The sequence below is a fragment of the Ptychodera flava genome, chromosome 13 (genome assembly GCF_041260155.1).
Source record: "Ptychodera flava strain L36383 chromosome 13, AS_Pfla_20210202, whole genome shotgun sequence".
Classification (NCBI taxonomy): Eukaryota; Metazoa; Hemichordata; class Enteropneusta; family Ptychoderidae; genus Ptychodera; species Ptychodera flava.
Window position 1 is genome coordinate 28,860,015 of NC_091940.1, and position 16,155 is coordinate 28,876,169.

The following is a 16,155-nucleotide window of genomic DNA, read 5'->3' on the forward strand; positions in this document are numbered from 1 at the left end:
AAGAGTACGTACTATTTGCTTTTGGGTAAGATGTATAGGCTTAAAGTAAATGGTGTAAGTATTCCCCTAAACTTGTACTGAATAAGAGATATGCGATAAAATAAAACAATTATAGAGTAGTAACAATAATGACTGAGGGACAATGTTCTAAATTTTACATCATATAACGGTCTTCTAACTTATTGTTTTGTTTACTTTATATGTATGTTCTTTTCAGGTAAGTTTATTATCTGGGTCAATCCCACGCTATTGAGTGCTTTGACCTTCATAAATCTGTTCCCCTTTAAGACTGATCATGCCTTGGCATTGTACTAGTCTGTTTTTTACCCCGGAATATTACATATTCAGTCTTTTTTGTATTTATTGTTAGTTTGTTATTACCAGTCAACTACATGCAGAAACTGTTCATTAACACGTTGTAAATTTATGACTTTGCTTGAGTCGAAAGAATGAAACAAACTCGTATTATCAGCAAATAAGCGAGTATCAAAGAAATCTGTACACTTTGCGAGGTCATTGACATAACTGAGAAAAAGAGTGGGTCCTCTAGAGCTTAAAATGGGAAAATGATCCAGAACCAGTAGTCCTTATCTACTCGTCTTAAGTAGCTATATCAAACACTTATTCGGAACCAAGAGATTGAGGAATCAGAAACTTGAAGATTCACACTTGGGCACTTTTTCGACATTGACACCTGTCAAGAAATCTTGGTATATCTCGGTCGGACAGGCCAGGTACCGTTTGAAGACAGCTGAGTACTTTTACCCCGTATTTAAATGGCTTAAAGTAAGATTTCATAGTGTAATTCATCGTAATCTCAATGTCAACAATGTCAAGATATTTCAGAGCGACCAACAAAGTCGATCTGTGCAAACTACAGGTTTAGCACAAAACCAACTCTTTCTCTGATCCTCTCACACATGTACAGATCGATCTGTTCTGCATAGGAAGACACGAAGGGTACTTTGAAGACGCTAACACCTTCAATCCTGACCGTTTCAATAACCCTGATGCAATGTGAGTGACTAATAATCATTAAATAACTACATTTACAGTAAATAAACAATTTAATAAGAATCAGAGTTCAGATCATATCAAAGACTCTCTTCGTATGAAATTCACACCTAAATTCTAACATTAAACACATATTCTTCAACATTATTTCTTGAAGAATAAGGAAAGGATGCCCAGATAATCCGTGGCAAAACGCGTCCAACAGTTATTCCTTTTTTATATAAAGAAAGAATAACAAGAAAACGGCTATCATATACTGTTTTTCAGCTTTTGTTGAAGAAGTGAAAAGTACATGTAAGTTCCTTTTTCATGTTTTTGCTTTTCTCTCCTGTATACGTATAAACGAAACAGGGAGCCCTACTTTCTACAGAGTGGTCTAAGTGCGTCCATTCATTTTACGAATTTTACAACAAAACGAAAAAATGACAGTTGCAGGAAATTTTAGCTTCTTTTTATAACGCGCGTTCTCATGGCGGCGTATTTATCAACTCAAGAGTTTGTTGTATAACGTGGACCAGTTTGTTATTGTTCATAGTTGGAAGGTTTGTACATAATTTTTTATAGTTTCGATGAATTTTATAATTATGTCGAATTGCCATGGCAACCTTTCTTGGAAGCTCTGATTATGTTATGCCGAAGCAAAGCGCCCTCTTAAAGAAATTATAGGAAAATGCACTTTTTTCTAATTTGTCCGAAAAATTTCATTTTCATGAAGATATACGGGCAATATTTAAACTTTATAATACATACTTAATATATAGCCACCCTGTAAAGTTTAATCATATTTTAATGACAAAAATGGCATTAATTGACTCGAAATAGTAGAAAATGTAGGAGGAATTTTAAAGTTACGATCAGTCCCTCGAACTCACAACCGAATCTGAAACCGAATCTAAGTTCATTGTTGAATAAAATCACTACTTCCTATGATTGTCTGCATCGCTTTTGGTAGGAAAGTTTGCGCGAGTTCTTCCATCTAGCAACATGTAACTTAGTTTAAGTCAGATTAAGGAAAGGGCCGCAGTCAACATAAACGGGGAGGTATCAACACAAACGTAAATCATTTTACTGATTCTATTTGCCATAATTCCTGTAACTCTGGGCGAATGGTTCTACTCCAGAATAAAAAGGACGCGATGCGTTCTACAGACTCAGTACGCCCAAATAATCACGTGATGCCAGTACAAACAAGCCCACATGTGTACTAACGCGTATGGAAATACACGTACGTCTATGCGCGTTTGCGCACATGGCTTTGTTTGTACCGTGGTCGATTCGAATTCCGGGTTTGGCCTTATTGCTTTAGGACGAATATTTCGACTGAATACGTCAGCCTTCATCAGCTGTTGTGTCATTGTGAAAAGTGCGATGATTTAACAGGTCCACTGATTCAGTCGAAATATTGTACAGAAAGCAATTTGCTCTGAGTTACAGGAATCACGGACGATATTTCATTTGTATTTTACTGTCTGATACTTAAAGTAGCTACATTTCATTGTTTGCACTGTCAAGTGTGACAATTGTTGGTATCAGCATTTAACACGAATGTAGCCAAAACAGTAGAACGGAAACAAAAAGAAGCTAAAATACCTCTGCAACTGTCAATTGTACGTTTTGTTGTAAAATTCGTAAAATGAAAGGACGCACTTAGACCACGCTGGAGAAAGTAGGGCTCCCTGTTTCGTTAATGGCTATACAGGAGAAAAAAGCAAAAACATGAAAAAGGAACTTACACGTATTTTTCCCTTTTTCAATAAAATTGGAAAAACAGTATATGATAGCCGTTTCCTTGTTTTCGTTTCTTTGTATAAAAAAGGAATAACTGTTGGACGCGTGTGCCACGGATTCCAGATGGAGATTTTTAGATTTTTATAGGCAAAGATTTAAGATTTAAAAAAATGATTTTACTTTTCTCAACAGCATACCAAACACGACTATACCTTTTTCACTTGGACCACGAAATTGCATAGGTCAAAATTTCGCACAGGTAATGTGTATTCGTCATATATCTCTTTGTATTGCTTTCTAAATATGTTAATACAAGAGCATTGTAAAACTCAGCCAAATATATATATATATATATATATATATATATATATATATATATATATATAATATATATATATATATATATAATATTATATAATATTATATATATATATATATATATATATATATATATATATATATATATATATTATATAATATATATATATATATACTTTTGAACATTTTTCCTTCCAGATCGAAATCAAAGTTATCTTCGCAAAGCTGTTGCCACTATTTGATTTCAGTTGGATTCCTGATCAGTCTTATGACATCGCTGACACTGGAACTATTAAACCAAGGGATGGCTGTCAAAACGTCATCACTCTGCGTTGAATTTAATGATTAAAATGAACTGAATATATACATAGCATAACTATAATCTATTTATACATTGAATATACAGACATAATCTGATACTATTATAGATGTTTCCACAGAAACTTTGTGTAAGATGTTTAAGAATTCTGAGGAAGCCTGTTGATTCATGCGATATCGGTAATTGACACATGAGCAAACTTGACCAAATTTGAATTAATTGATAGCTAATATGACAGTCATACGTCATAGATATTATGGCATAGTTGAGCTGATATGATTTTTCATGGATCCACCTTCCGAATTCCGTCATATGCATGACAACTTACAAAGGTTTTTTCGCTTCCGCTTGTCTTAATAGTATGGTACATCTGCTATAATTAAAGAAACGTATCTTCATCACCTTATTCCGTATGTTTGTAAAAGAATTCACCAGTATTCATTTTGCAGTCTAGCTATTATCATTTGTCACATATGAATGCATCTTAGATTTCAAACCAATGGATTCAATAATTATGTTTCTTGTGTCTTCCTTGAACTGTCTAATAACGTTGTGTTTGTGGCATTATAATAAAGTCTGTCGGGTGGAAGTTAAAATAACATGTTATGTAACTGACTTTCCAAACATCTTTGCATAGATTGATAGTTAAATTTCTATTGTACGCTACCATTCATCGTGAACAAGTTTCAAATGTTCATATTATCCTAATACACCGGTATGATGGCAATCATACTTATAAAAATCTTTTCACACACACACTACTGACAATAGGATATCACGTAGAAGACATGATTGAGTAATTTTCTGCCCGGTCCGAAGCCTGACCCTCGTACGTAGCTAATCACTCAGCATAGAGGTCAGCCATCCAAACCACTCTACAAACCAAACTTGACCACGGCTACATTCCTACGTTTGGGTTTCAAATAATAGTGATCATCCATGTGTGTGCTCTAAAGGTCTCCTATGCATTTTCAGCGCAATGTACTTTTTTATCATTTCGTTATTTATGATTCTATTATTTTGTTTCCTTGTACATTTCAAAACTATTAAAAACGATATGTAAAAGCACCGGAATTTTTTCATCCGTGTAAAATATCATTGAAATTCGACTTCTGTTATAACTAAATGTTTCATTTCAACCACCGTTCCATATTTTCTTAACAGTAGGTGAATATTTGACTATGGAGGAATTTCTGTATTATGAAATCCCATAAGCTTAGAATATAGAATACACAAATGTCACGCTATTTTATTCAACTTTTGTGACTTAACCTTTTATATGACTTCTTAATCCAAACTTTTTAGTCATTTTTACTTATATTATAACTTTTAAAAATAAAAAAATAACAATTTTGAATAGGAAGTTGCCAGTGGAAAAAAAACCAGAAAATGATGGAATGTATGATATAGGATGGCTCCAGCATTTTACAAGAAAGTAGCCGTATATGTTTTTGAAAGCAATGAAACGCCATTGAGGGCGTTGTACCTCATATCATCAAGGAAATATGAATCAGCGTTTGGAATTTCTTAGTAAGCCGTACAGCGGTAATTTTGTGCCACGTTGTAGTGAGTACGCCCAGACATCAAAGCAGCTTTGTGGTGTGTTGCGAATTTCATTATTACTATTTTCTAAATCTATGAACGGAATGAAATATATATTTTAACGTAGTATTTCATACTTTTATCTTTCAATTGCTTAACGCCCTTAAAAAGAAGCTCGAACATCTATTGAATAATCGCCCGCGTAAAATAAGTTCGATCAGCCGTTATTGCTATAAATGCCATTCGTTGTCAAATTGTATTAGTTAACCCATCAGTAAATGTAACCATTTGGAAGTAAATATTGTTGCAGTTCTTATAATATATCGTTTCAGTGAAAAGCGTATATACGGATTCTGCGGAGGTCCGGTATACACATTTCGACATTGATAGCAATCAATATGAATTAAGTTATTTAACGACATGTATGGCAATTCAATCATCATTTTAACTCTTACTACGGACGTGTTATGCTAGTACTACTACCTGTTTTTCATCAATTACAAATTTAATATTAGCCTTTTTTAATATTTCCATATTTTGACTAAATACTGAGTAACTCAACATTTTAAGTAAGTCCATTGTCTAGACCGCCTCTTTTCGGGCTTGAAAATTATTAATTCTGAAATGGCTTTTACAATTTTATAATCCATTATTTTCATCTTTTCCATTAAAGCAGTTTACATCATTTCTAGTTCTTACCAGTCTGTTAGTACGTAGATGAAAATTTCGACGGTTAATTTTTGTTGTGGCGGTATTTGGAGACATATCAGACTCAGAACGCTTATTGATATGTAAATATTACTTATGTGTATTCAATCGTTTTGTTTATCAAAAAATGAATTAAAAAATAAATGAATAAAACAAATAAACTCTTTCTAGAATGGTTTTGATTGCATTTTAACATGTATTGTATAGTTGCAATTTTTCGACAATGGTTGACAAACTGAATCACCTTACTCTGAAATTGAAATTTTTTATAATATAAGGCAAGTACTGCTAATCACTTATGTGTTTTGTGGACTTTTGCTTGGAAAAAAATGAATTTCATGTGCAGTAATTTCTCGGGTCACATTTTTCATCAGAAAATGTTACATGGCCATATTTGTATCAAGATGGACTCTCTTTTTCCATAGAAAAATAGAAAAATGAAACCACATTAATTTGTGTTAGGATTTTCAAGCACTTTTTTTTGAAAGTTTGAAAAGAAAAAAATTGATTCCATGATTTTTAAGAAAAAAACTCATTTCACCTCAACTTTTCGTAAAGTGGGAACTGTTTTTCGTTCTGTTAAACGTCATTTAATTTTTTGTACGGCTACCAGTGGCATAACGAGCATTCGATATCCCATCGCATGTCTTCGATATGGTACCACTTTGTCCGATAATGTTCACATTGCTGTTTCAACTTTCTTGTAGAAGACTTTTTCCTTTTCTGCTGATTTTACAGCAGGATGTTGACATTTCTTAAAGAACAATATACAATTAATATGCAGTTCTACAAAGCTATGGCACAACATCCTGCACTAGCTTTTCATTGGCAAAACAACACCAAAATATATTAACGCTGTGCCACTACTATTATTATAGAAATAACGAACGACGCGCTGACTATTAACGTTTATTTATGGGCAAGGGCGAGAGGAAAGCCAAAAATTAACGGGCGAGGCTTGCCGGGCCCGTTAATTTGGCTTTCCTCTCGCCCGCGCCCATAAATAAACGTTAATGGTTAGCGCGTCGTCTGTTATTTCAATTATATTGTCACCGAACCCCGAAAAAACGTCAAATTTTACGAAAATTTCCCGTGCGAACGACAACGGGGCCCCAGAACCTGTCAGTGAGTAGTGCGCGCTGCAAAAATTTTGCAAATCCGGAGATTTTTTTGAAAAAAAGCGTCTAAACTTGGCCCACAAATGCTCCATTTTATTTTGTGGTTGATTATGATCTTTGTACAAATCACAATTTTCGTTTTAGCTGTAAAGTTACTGTGGTTACGATATTATTCATATTCACGGGCATGAAAACAAACCATTACTGTGTATTTGTGGGCAGTCACGTGGTTCAGCTCGACCAATTAAAACGCAATGGACAGGGCATGGTAATATAATAATATATTCATGACTCTGTTTGACGTCTGACAACAGACCATCGAATGAAAGCTATGCTTTATATCTTCTTGAATGAGTGCATGTGTGTCAACACTGTGGTGAGGCCCAAACGATACTACCCAAACGTCTTTGACGAATGGCATTGCAACTGACAACAACTAAATTACCGGTGGGCAGTATTGGTGCTTTTTGATATTCTATCGTTGAAGGTAAAAACAGTTACGCCAGCAACATATTTACACCCTCTCTTCATATTCGAAAAGATTGGTCTAGGTTGACGTATAAGACGATACGATTTATTACCGTGAGTGTCTGGCGAGGTCACTCGATGACCTAATTGCCTGGCCGATGTAAAGCTGGTTATTGAAGCTATAAGCACAATCGTCTTCGGTTCAAATACAGGGAAATGAAATATTTTTAACAGCGAATGGTAATAACCTACTATATTGGAGCCAGGTGGCCTATGGTTATGTTATACTGTACGGAGAGGAACAGTAGCAGAATCAAAATTTCAAATATCAACATTCGGTGAGTTACTATTTTGAAAGCGAACTACACATTTTTTATTCATATTCGCAATCGACTATTACTTGGTATATTGACTCAAATCAACGTTTAACTGACATGCTACGGAGGTCACTTATCTCACAAAGTCTGCCTTTTAAATTGATACACGTGGAATTGAATTGACATAATCTGAATTAGTTTTATAAACATATCAATTTTCTGAACTTGAGTATATATACAGCTGTATCTACTATGGAGTGCTGACATAGATGTCAACTCTATGTAATGCAAGGACCGTCTTGTCGTCAGCGTGTTATCGATATACTGAACAGCTGCCAAGGGCAAGCTGTACGAACCAAGGCTCTGTTCCTGGACCACTATTTAGGTTCTGATGTGCAATTCTCCTGTCATGATTTGCAGATCTGTTTCAACCGATTCACTAAGTCTTTAAAAAAGTTGGTTACTTTCCCCGTACTGAAACTATTGGATGGCAGGTCAAAGTCGTTGAATAAATATCGACAACGTAGCAGTAGAGTTTCTTCTATCGTCTGCTGTGTTTCTAGCCATAGCCACTACTTCATATTCCTTAGCATAAGCTTCTAAGACTGTACGAATGTTGTTTTACTTTTTTCCTTATTTGTCTTCACTGTGTCTTACATTACACAAAGATATATCCTTTTCGCTATCGAATCGAAGATCCAATTGAAGGCTTAACCTTGGCAGCCAGCAGGATAACCAACTGTCACTGATCTTTATTATATGTGTCGTCGACGGCGACGGAATCAAGAAACCTACAGCATCCACGCAGCCGGAGAATGTGCTGATAGAAGGACGAGTCAACCAGACTGCTTGGCACCGAATTCTGTCTTCGGTTCAAATACAGGGAAGTGTAATTATTCTTATTTACAGGCGGCATGCATGGGGGCCGCGAGATTTTCCACATTTGCCGATGAAATATTCTGATATCTCACAAAAGCTTCTTGGAAACCATGATGGCCTATATCAGACCCGTTTCGTATGCCCCTTCCTTCAGTTATAGAAACTGCAAGAAACCAGTCACTGTGAATTTGCAATAAAGCATATAAGCAACATTTCTTTTTACCGAACTATCAATGAATATTTAGGAGATCGGAAACTGATATGGTTTTTTAATTGTTAGGTCATTGGGTTACCTTCGGAACATCAGTACGTCAGTGCATTCCTCTCATATCCTACAGATTCCAATCATATCCTTGACTGAATATCCTACATTCCTTACCCACTTTCTCCAACAATGTGAATGACCTAATTATGTCCTACACAAGACAGTGACAAAAGAATATACATTTCGGAAGCAAGCGTGAAACTGCTAAAAGACTCGGCATTAAGGTAGAGTGCGCCTCGGGGTCAGATATTTGGACTCACAAACTTTAACAATTCTTTTCTGATGGCGTGGCTCGTTCTAAAGCTATTGGAGTGACAAATACAACCATTTTCAGTAATAGAGCGCGAAGCCACTGCAGTGAACTGCAATAAAACTGCTTACACTAATTAGTTTCAGCTGTAGCCGTGGCCACTTTGGTGTTGAACAAGGCTACTTGATACAGACAAAAAGTCTGCTTGTACAAGGCAAAACTAGCTCTGTCTGAGGCTCGGGTTGTAGATGAGAGTTTACGATTGGCACCCTGTGTTCAAGATTAAGATACAATGTAACATTACCATGCACTGGTCCATGTACAATCTTTTTTATTTCAACTTCCCCAGACAAACTGTCTGCATGGGACATAAATGTTGTCGACTTTGCCAGCTGGCTACAGCTGAAACTAATTAGTGTGAGCAGTTTATTGCAGTTCACTGCAGTGGCTTCGCGCTCTATCACTGAAAATGGTTGTATGTTTTTCGTTTTCATTTTTTTTCCGGGAATCGAATATTGTACTTCCCCCCTCAGAATTAACAAAGGGATGGTGGCAATTTTGAATTTCGAATATCGGTAAATGTCAGGTAACTTGTTACACTTGTACCAAAAGTTGCACTGTGATCCCCGATTTTAATTCTTGATTTGGTAAGATAAGGCTGAAAGTTTACATTGAGGAAAGTTTGAGCAAAGATTTAAGTATTTCATTTTTGAGGCGCTTACGACCTTAAGCACCTCGAACCGCTGTATTACCAAATCATGACGTCGAAACCACGGACAATCGTATACATTTCCTCCGACAACCATGGCTACTTTTACGGTGTTCTCTAGCTCTCATTTCACTACAACCCGCTCGAACAGAACATAGTAAGGGGCTGTGCATCACTCAGCTTAGACAATCTCAAAGCCAAGCAATTAATCCAGCGAGTTAATGACGTATTTTTATCATTCGTAGCTTTCATTTGGTAATGTTTATAAGAGTGAACTTGAATTTGGTCAATGAATATAAGTTGTCAATTTGAAGGTTAAAGAAGAGAAAGTATCATAAATTAATCTCGCAGTGTTTTACTTTAAAAAAACAGATGCCCCAGTATGATGGCATTTAAAAAGACTGGCAGAGTAGCCCTGATAACCGGGGCCACTTCACCGGACGGCGTCGGCTATGCAATAGCAGAATCGTTGGCAAGAAACGGATTTTCTATAATCTTACACGGGAGACGGGATGCGGAAGACGTTGAACCGTTGAGAGCAAAGCTTGAAAGGTACGTGAATCTAGCGTCCACCCTCAGTCGAGATCACGAAGGTAACGTCCCCTACTCCCCAAAATATCTTTTTATTTGTACTGATAATCACGACTTTGCAAGTAAGAATATTGAATCAATATTTTCAATCAATGTTTGGTACTTCCTCTTGACTAATGTAGAAGTACTTTCTGCGTTCGAAATCGAGAAAAAAAAACATGAAAATACTGAATCTCGATCAAGTTCTTTATTTCAAATACTGCTATCAACAAACTAATTTGATGATAATTCAGAGCGTTTTGACTCGATTCAATTCTCGAAAGCATAATGCGGCAATCACATGTTAAAGACGATTATCTCTACTGGCGCAATAAACCTTCACAATTTTGCTGTGAATGAATTATCCTTTGTATCGACTTTAGTGTCGAATTTTTCGATTAGCATTTGTACAATATTTACCGCTTGATAACAGTTAATGGTTAGTCATAATCGTATTTATCTTACAAGAAAGCATCAAGTTAAAGCCGACTATATTCGTGCAAATCTACTGGAGAGATCTGAAATAGAAAATCTTTGCAGAGAGGTGAAGACAATATACCCTGGTGGCGTGGATGTACTCGTCAACAATGCAGGTCAGTTCAAAATCACCCAATTGAAGACAGACGCTTTCTCTGTCAAGTAACAACGTCGGATTTTCCCCAGGTCATCGCTCGCGTCGCATCAATTTGGGACCCGTGCGTCATTTTAAGTTTTTGCAGAAACCCTCGCTCTACAACCCAAAATAATGAAATAAATGCCATGATCCTTAAAATCATAAATATAATATAATATAATATAATATAATATAATATAATATAATATAATATAATATAATATAATATAATATAATATGATATGATATGATATGGTATGATATGATATGATATGATATGATATGATGATAAACTCTATGTATGAATACGATGGTTTCAACCGGGCTCGAACCCACAACGAACGGCACCCAATCACCTAGCGCAGAGGCCAGCAATCAAAACCGTTGGGCTAAATCCCGAATCTCAAAAAGATTGGTTCAGTCTTTTAAATTTTAGTTCCTTCTTTTAAATTAACCAAATGCTAAAAATGGTTTGTAGAAAATATCCTGTAGGTGGGGGAAAATAACAACACATGATTGACAGGAAAACTACAGAAAATCGCACCACCCTTTAGTCCGTATCACATGTTTTTCAAACGCTTTCCCCCAAAAGTGACTTCGCTCATTTGTTAGCAACTAGATACGTTTAGACGAAGAACCTTGCGGTGCTGGTTGCCAGAAAATGTATACTTACCAAATGTAGACTTCGGTATCTAAGCTTATAATATGATTTTTCGCTAATTTGCGATTCTGTATCTCATGGAATTAGTAAGCTTATAAATTTTTCAAATATCATAACTTAAGGTCCTTCTACAGGTTTGTCTCATCGTGCAAAACTTGAAGATTTTCCACCGGCGAAATGGGACGAACTGATCGCCGTTAATTTGACAGCACCGTTCGACTTGACACGACTGCTCTTTGGTGACATGAAAAGGAAAGGTAAACGAAGGAGTAGGAGAACTGTGATATTTTGGGTCTAATTCAATGTGCTTGTCTCTCTCATACCATACCATGCCAGTTAGGGTTGAGCCTGATTATGGCATTAAGTAGTTCCTTAGAGGCCATACTTGCAAAAGTTATCAACGAGAAGTGGTTTATTAAGAGGGTATCCCTTTTTGCTCATTTACGTGTCTGATTCACCGTTTGCAATAATTTGCTGCAAGTGTGTGAAGCTCACGAAGGGTATACGTCATGAAACCAGCTGCGCAGATTTACTACGTATCAATTTTATGGTGCTTGGTGTGCAGCGTACACCTTAGAGCCTTACTAAGCTTCTATGATATCTCATTGACTTTCATACTAGGTTGGGGACGCATCATAAACATATCATCAGTACGGAGCAAAATCGTGGATGCGGACAGTAGTGTGCCTTACGCGGCGGCTAAACACGGGCTTAATGGCTTGACAAAGGTGCGATTTATGCATTGTTGATTCACCGTACAAATATATTAATTAAGGCAGATGCCGGACAAATATTCGGACTCAAGAAATTTTCCAATACTTAGCTGGTCTACCGTTTGTGGGGGATTATTTCAAAACCCTTGGAGAAAGCAAATTATCCACCGTCTTTGTTTAATGAAAATCGAAAATTTCACTTTCCCCAGTAGAGTTAACACAGGTATTGCGACCATTTTGTATTTCAAATATTGATATTGAATATCAGGTAATTTGTTTCTCTAGTTCTAAACTTTGCGAGGTGACCCTTGAGATTTTCATTCTTGATTTTGTAAGAGAATAGTTGAAAGTTTCATCAAGGACAGTTTGTGCAACAAGTTAAGTCTTTCACTTTCGAGACGCATTCTCCCTGAACAAGTGACATGGCCTCAGTATCAATCCCATAATGCTGCGAGTAAAGCAACAGCAGTGGCTGAAATACATATTTATTACCTTTTAACCCGAACTTGACTTACATTCCAAAGATATTTTCGCTTACTTTTATATGTCACTGGTTGGAGATTGCAGTAAAAAATTATCCATAGATAGCACCGAGTTATGCACCTATATTGAACCAGACTTGGACAACATGGCTTGTTAGAAAATTTCAGAGAGAATAAATCGAAAAAAAAATAGTCAAGTAAGTCATTGGGCTTATGGCGTAAAGCACAACACTATTGTTTCTGAATCAAAAAAACAAGTCAAAATTAGCTTCGAATTTGAATACGTCTAAAATACAATACAACAAGTCCCTTACACCCAGTCGTAAAATAGCTCCACTTGTTGACACACAGGCAACTGCGATGGCTGGCCTTGGCAGTGGGGTCACATGCAACGCAATCTGCCCAGCTCTCATCAAAACTAAATGTGAGTGCTCTTTTTTTTTACTGGGATAGAGATATGTGGCATGTGTAAGTCAATAGAGGTAGGAGTAGAGAGGTAAAGGCACGTATTTCTTGATAGGTCTGTAGGTAAGTATATAAGCATTATAAGTGTGTATGTTGCATTGGAAATTGATTATTGGGCATGTAGGCCTATACGTATTTACAACTAATTGCATTTTAGTGTATCGAAAAACTGATTAAGAACAACTGTAAAATCGATGTGGTACAACGCTAACATCGATTTTACTTTAATTACGTTTTATGAGGAAAGACCGGATCATATTACGTTGTCAGGGGCAATTATCAGCCAGGCGGTAATAGAGGAATCAACTCCGTCTGAAAAAGTTGAAACTTTGTTTAGCTGGAGGTCAGACTAAGTCAAAACAACAACATCCGATCCACAAACACCACCGGCACCGGCGTCTGACCTCCTGCTAGACGTGAAATGTAATTTTAAAAAAATTGTCGACCGCGCGGATTTTAGCGTTGTACCACATCGATACTACTGTTGTTCTTATCAGTTTTTCGAAACACTAAAATGCAATTGGTTGTAAATTTGTGCCCATGTGATAAATCATATTTCCATATCTTTCTGTTAAGTGGCTAGGCCCTTGTGAAATGTTAGGACTATGCATCTCAGTAAGGCCAACGTCATCGACATCGTCGTCATCTTAAGCATTTAAAAAAATGGACATGATAAACATAAACCGGATTGTCGGAAATTATTATGCAAAAAAAATTGTACAATGCGTTCTTGTGTTATCGCATAAACATCTTTCCCTGGTGAGACTTTCTTTCCACTTGAGATTCATAAAATTTGTTATTGTTCTTTTGTGTCAAACTCTCTTTCATCTTCTAATTTGTAGTGGCTATAGAATTGATCGAGAAAGCTACCAAACGCTGGGGAGTTTCGTTTGAAGAAGCCAAGGTAGAAAGAACTTGGACTTAACAGGAGTTTCGCCCAATCAGTTTGCTTCACCAGAGAGAGAGAGAGAGAGAGAGAGAGAGAGAGAGAGAGAGAGAGTTGAAAGATTTACATGCTCTACTAAATTTTGATATGTGCCATCTTTAAATAACAAGAATTTCTGCACTTCAAACATAACAAAGCTGTGTAAAATGTCCAGATTGGTGCAGCCATCTAAGGTTGATTATTGTTATCTTCCTCAGAAACGTATCTTATCGACCATTAATCCGTCCGGGAAGTTCGTCACCGTAGAACAGGTGAGATTACCGTTTAAATCTCAAATGATATCTGCTTGCATGTGTATCATCTTTCTTGAACGGAAGACGGAAATTCGAGTCTTGTTTTCCCAGTAAATTCTGAATGTGCGCCTGTGATAGACGCTCCTCGCCCTGTATATATACGCGTGACTTAACGAGATCTTGCGTGGCTGAGGTCTTCTAAAAAACAATGTCTCGATTTACCAATTCACTAGTGTCACGTGTTGCGTGCTTCGCAAAACCGCAGTTTTACTTCGGCTATACAAGACCGTACTATCCTGTAGAGGGTTGGCTTGTTTCACTGATTTTGACATTCGACTGATTCTTTAAATACCAAAGTCTCATGAGATCTCGCTATCAACTGAAAGCAGTTGTTTTTCACTCCTGCTCTACGGACTCTATGCTCTTTTACATGTTTTTGTTTACCTTCAGGTTGCGGAACTAGCTTCTTTTCTTTGTACACCTGCAGCAGATCAAATCACTGGTGCCGAACTTCCTGTGGATGCTGGGCTTTGGGCAAAGCTTTAGAAAGAGCTGAATTTTATCTTTTAGTCATCAACATCTTACGATCTTTCTGATTTCCATTTTTTCATGTATCACATTTTCTGTGTCATTATCATTGTCAATTTTTTGTCTCCGAATTAAAATGTTGGTTACATACTTCCTATCCGTAGAACTCGAGTATAGAATTGCCTATTTTGAAAATATAATTGCATAGAATTCTATAAATGTTCAATCCCCAATCTGTTATCGACCGTCGGTAATTTCGCAAACTGAAACATTGTAAATAAACGGTTCTTACATAGTTGCAGACGATGGATAATCAGAAACCCTTGTTTTGAATAAAAAAGTACACATTTCGACGAAGCTGGAAACTATGACGATTCCTTTCTGTTCTATTTCCATCGATTCGAAAGGGTATTTTACTCAATGTTAGGTCTTAGTTATTACGGTTTGGTAGGTTCAAATAGAAATGACCAATGCACTGGAACTACTATTGTACTGTGATACTTGCACTTTTTTGGCCTAGAGGTGCGACCTCTGTAGTTCACATTGTCACAAATTGTGCTGCAAAGAGTATAAACGACGGTATACTTCGCTTGACCTCTGCACTATGCCACACATGAATGCACGCATTGGTCATTTGAACGTGACTGTGAGGTAAGGAACGACTGCGCTTGAACTATGACTGGCACCCAACAGTGATTGCATGCTTACTGTTGGTTTGTATTTGATGCGTTCTTTACTCGTGCTGAAGCCCCCAAGGTAGAATATGGCCGCCATGCAAGAAAATCTGACTCGAAACTTAATGCCGACTTCATACAATGACGGTCCCTGTGGAGGGACTGTGATATAACACATAGGCATTCGAAACATATAGCCCAGATAAGCCCTCCGAGGCGTTGTCTAACGTTTTGAGCGTCAGTGATTGTACCACCGAGCCAACCTATAAGCCCTGCGTACGTTGCTGTGTTCCCGGCGTTATAAGGCCTCCCACCTCTATGGTGCACAGTGGGAGGCCGTACAACGACGAGAACACACATCGTACGCAGGGCTAATAGTAGTACTAGTAGTGCCAATGCGCACTGAACAGTCTACAACCTCCCCTCGGATAGCTTGTCTTGGCAATGTTTTGAGAGCCTGTGTGATATAGGCATATACGAGGTCAAAGTACAGAACAGCGCCCAGGGACAAAGCTCAATGATTACTTTTGTCGTTGTTGTTGCTCTCAGACGGTACGGTGTAGAGCTCGAGCATGCGTAGTAGCATGGGTTTAAAAACAAGTCGAACTAGCGAGAAGCTTCAGTAAAACGTGTTC

General features: G+C 37.0%; 1 protein-coding gene and 1 long non-coding RNA gene across 2 annotated transcripts; both read left to right on the plus strand.

Annotated features, from left to right (window-relative positions):
• Positions 1 to 621: 621 nt before the first annotated feature.
• On the plus strand, positions 622 to 3,674 carry LOC139148746 (uncharacterized). The gene is made up of 3 exons (XR_011555996.1): positions 622 to 1,017; positions 2,935 to 3,001; positions 3,259 to 3,674. It is a non-coding gene; the product is annotated as an uncharacterized lncRNA (long non-coding RNA).
• Positions 3,675 to 10,017: 6,343 nt separating this feature from the next.
• Positions 10,018 to 14,888, plus strand: LOC139148557 (D-beta-hydroxybutyrate dehydrogenase-like). The gene is made up of 8 exons (XM_070720043.1): positions 10,018 to 10,187; positions 10,674 to 10,798; positions 11,614 to 11,736; positions 12,101 to 12,207; positions 13,026 to 13,098; positions 13,982 to 14,043; positions 14,283 to 14,336; positions 14,769 to 14,888. The coding sequence occupies exons 1-8, from the start codon at positions 10,018 to 10,020 to the stop codon at positions 14,862 to 14,864; spliced, it is 810 nt and encodes a 269-aa protein (XP_070576144.1). The 3' UTR covers positions 14,865 to 14,888.
• The last annotated feature ends 1,267 nt before the right edge of the window (positions 14,889 to 16,155 follow it).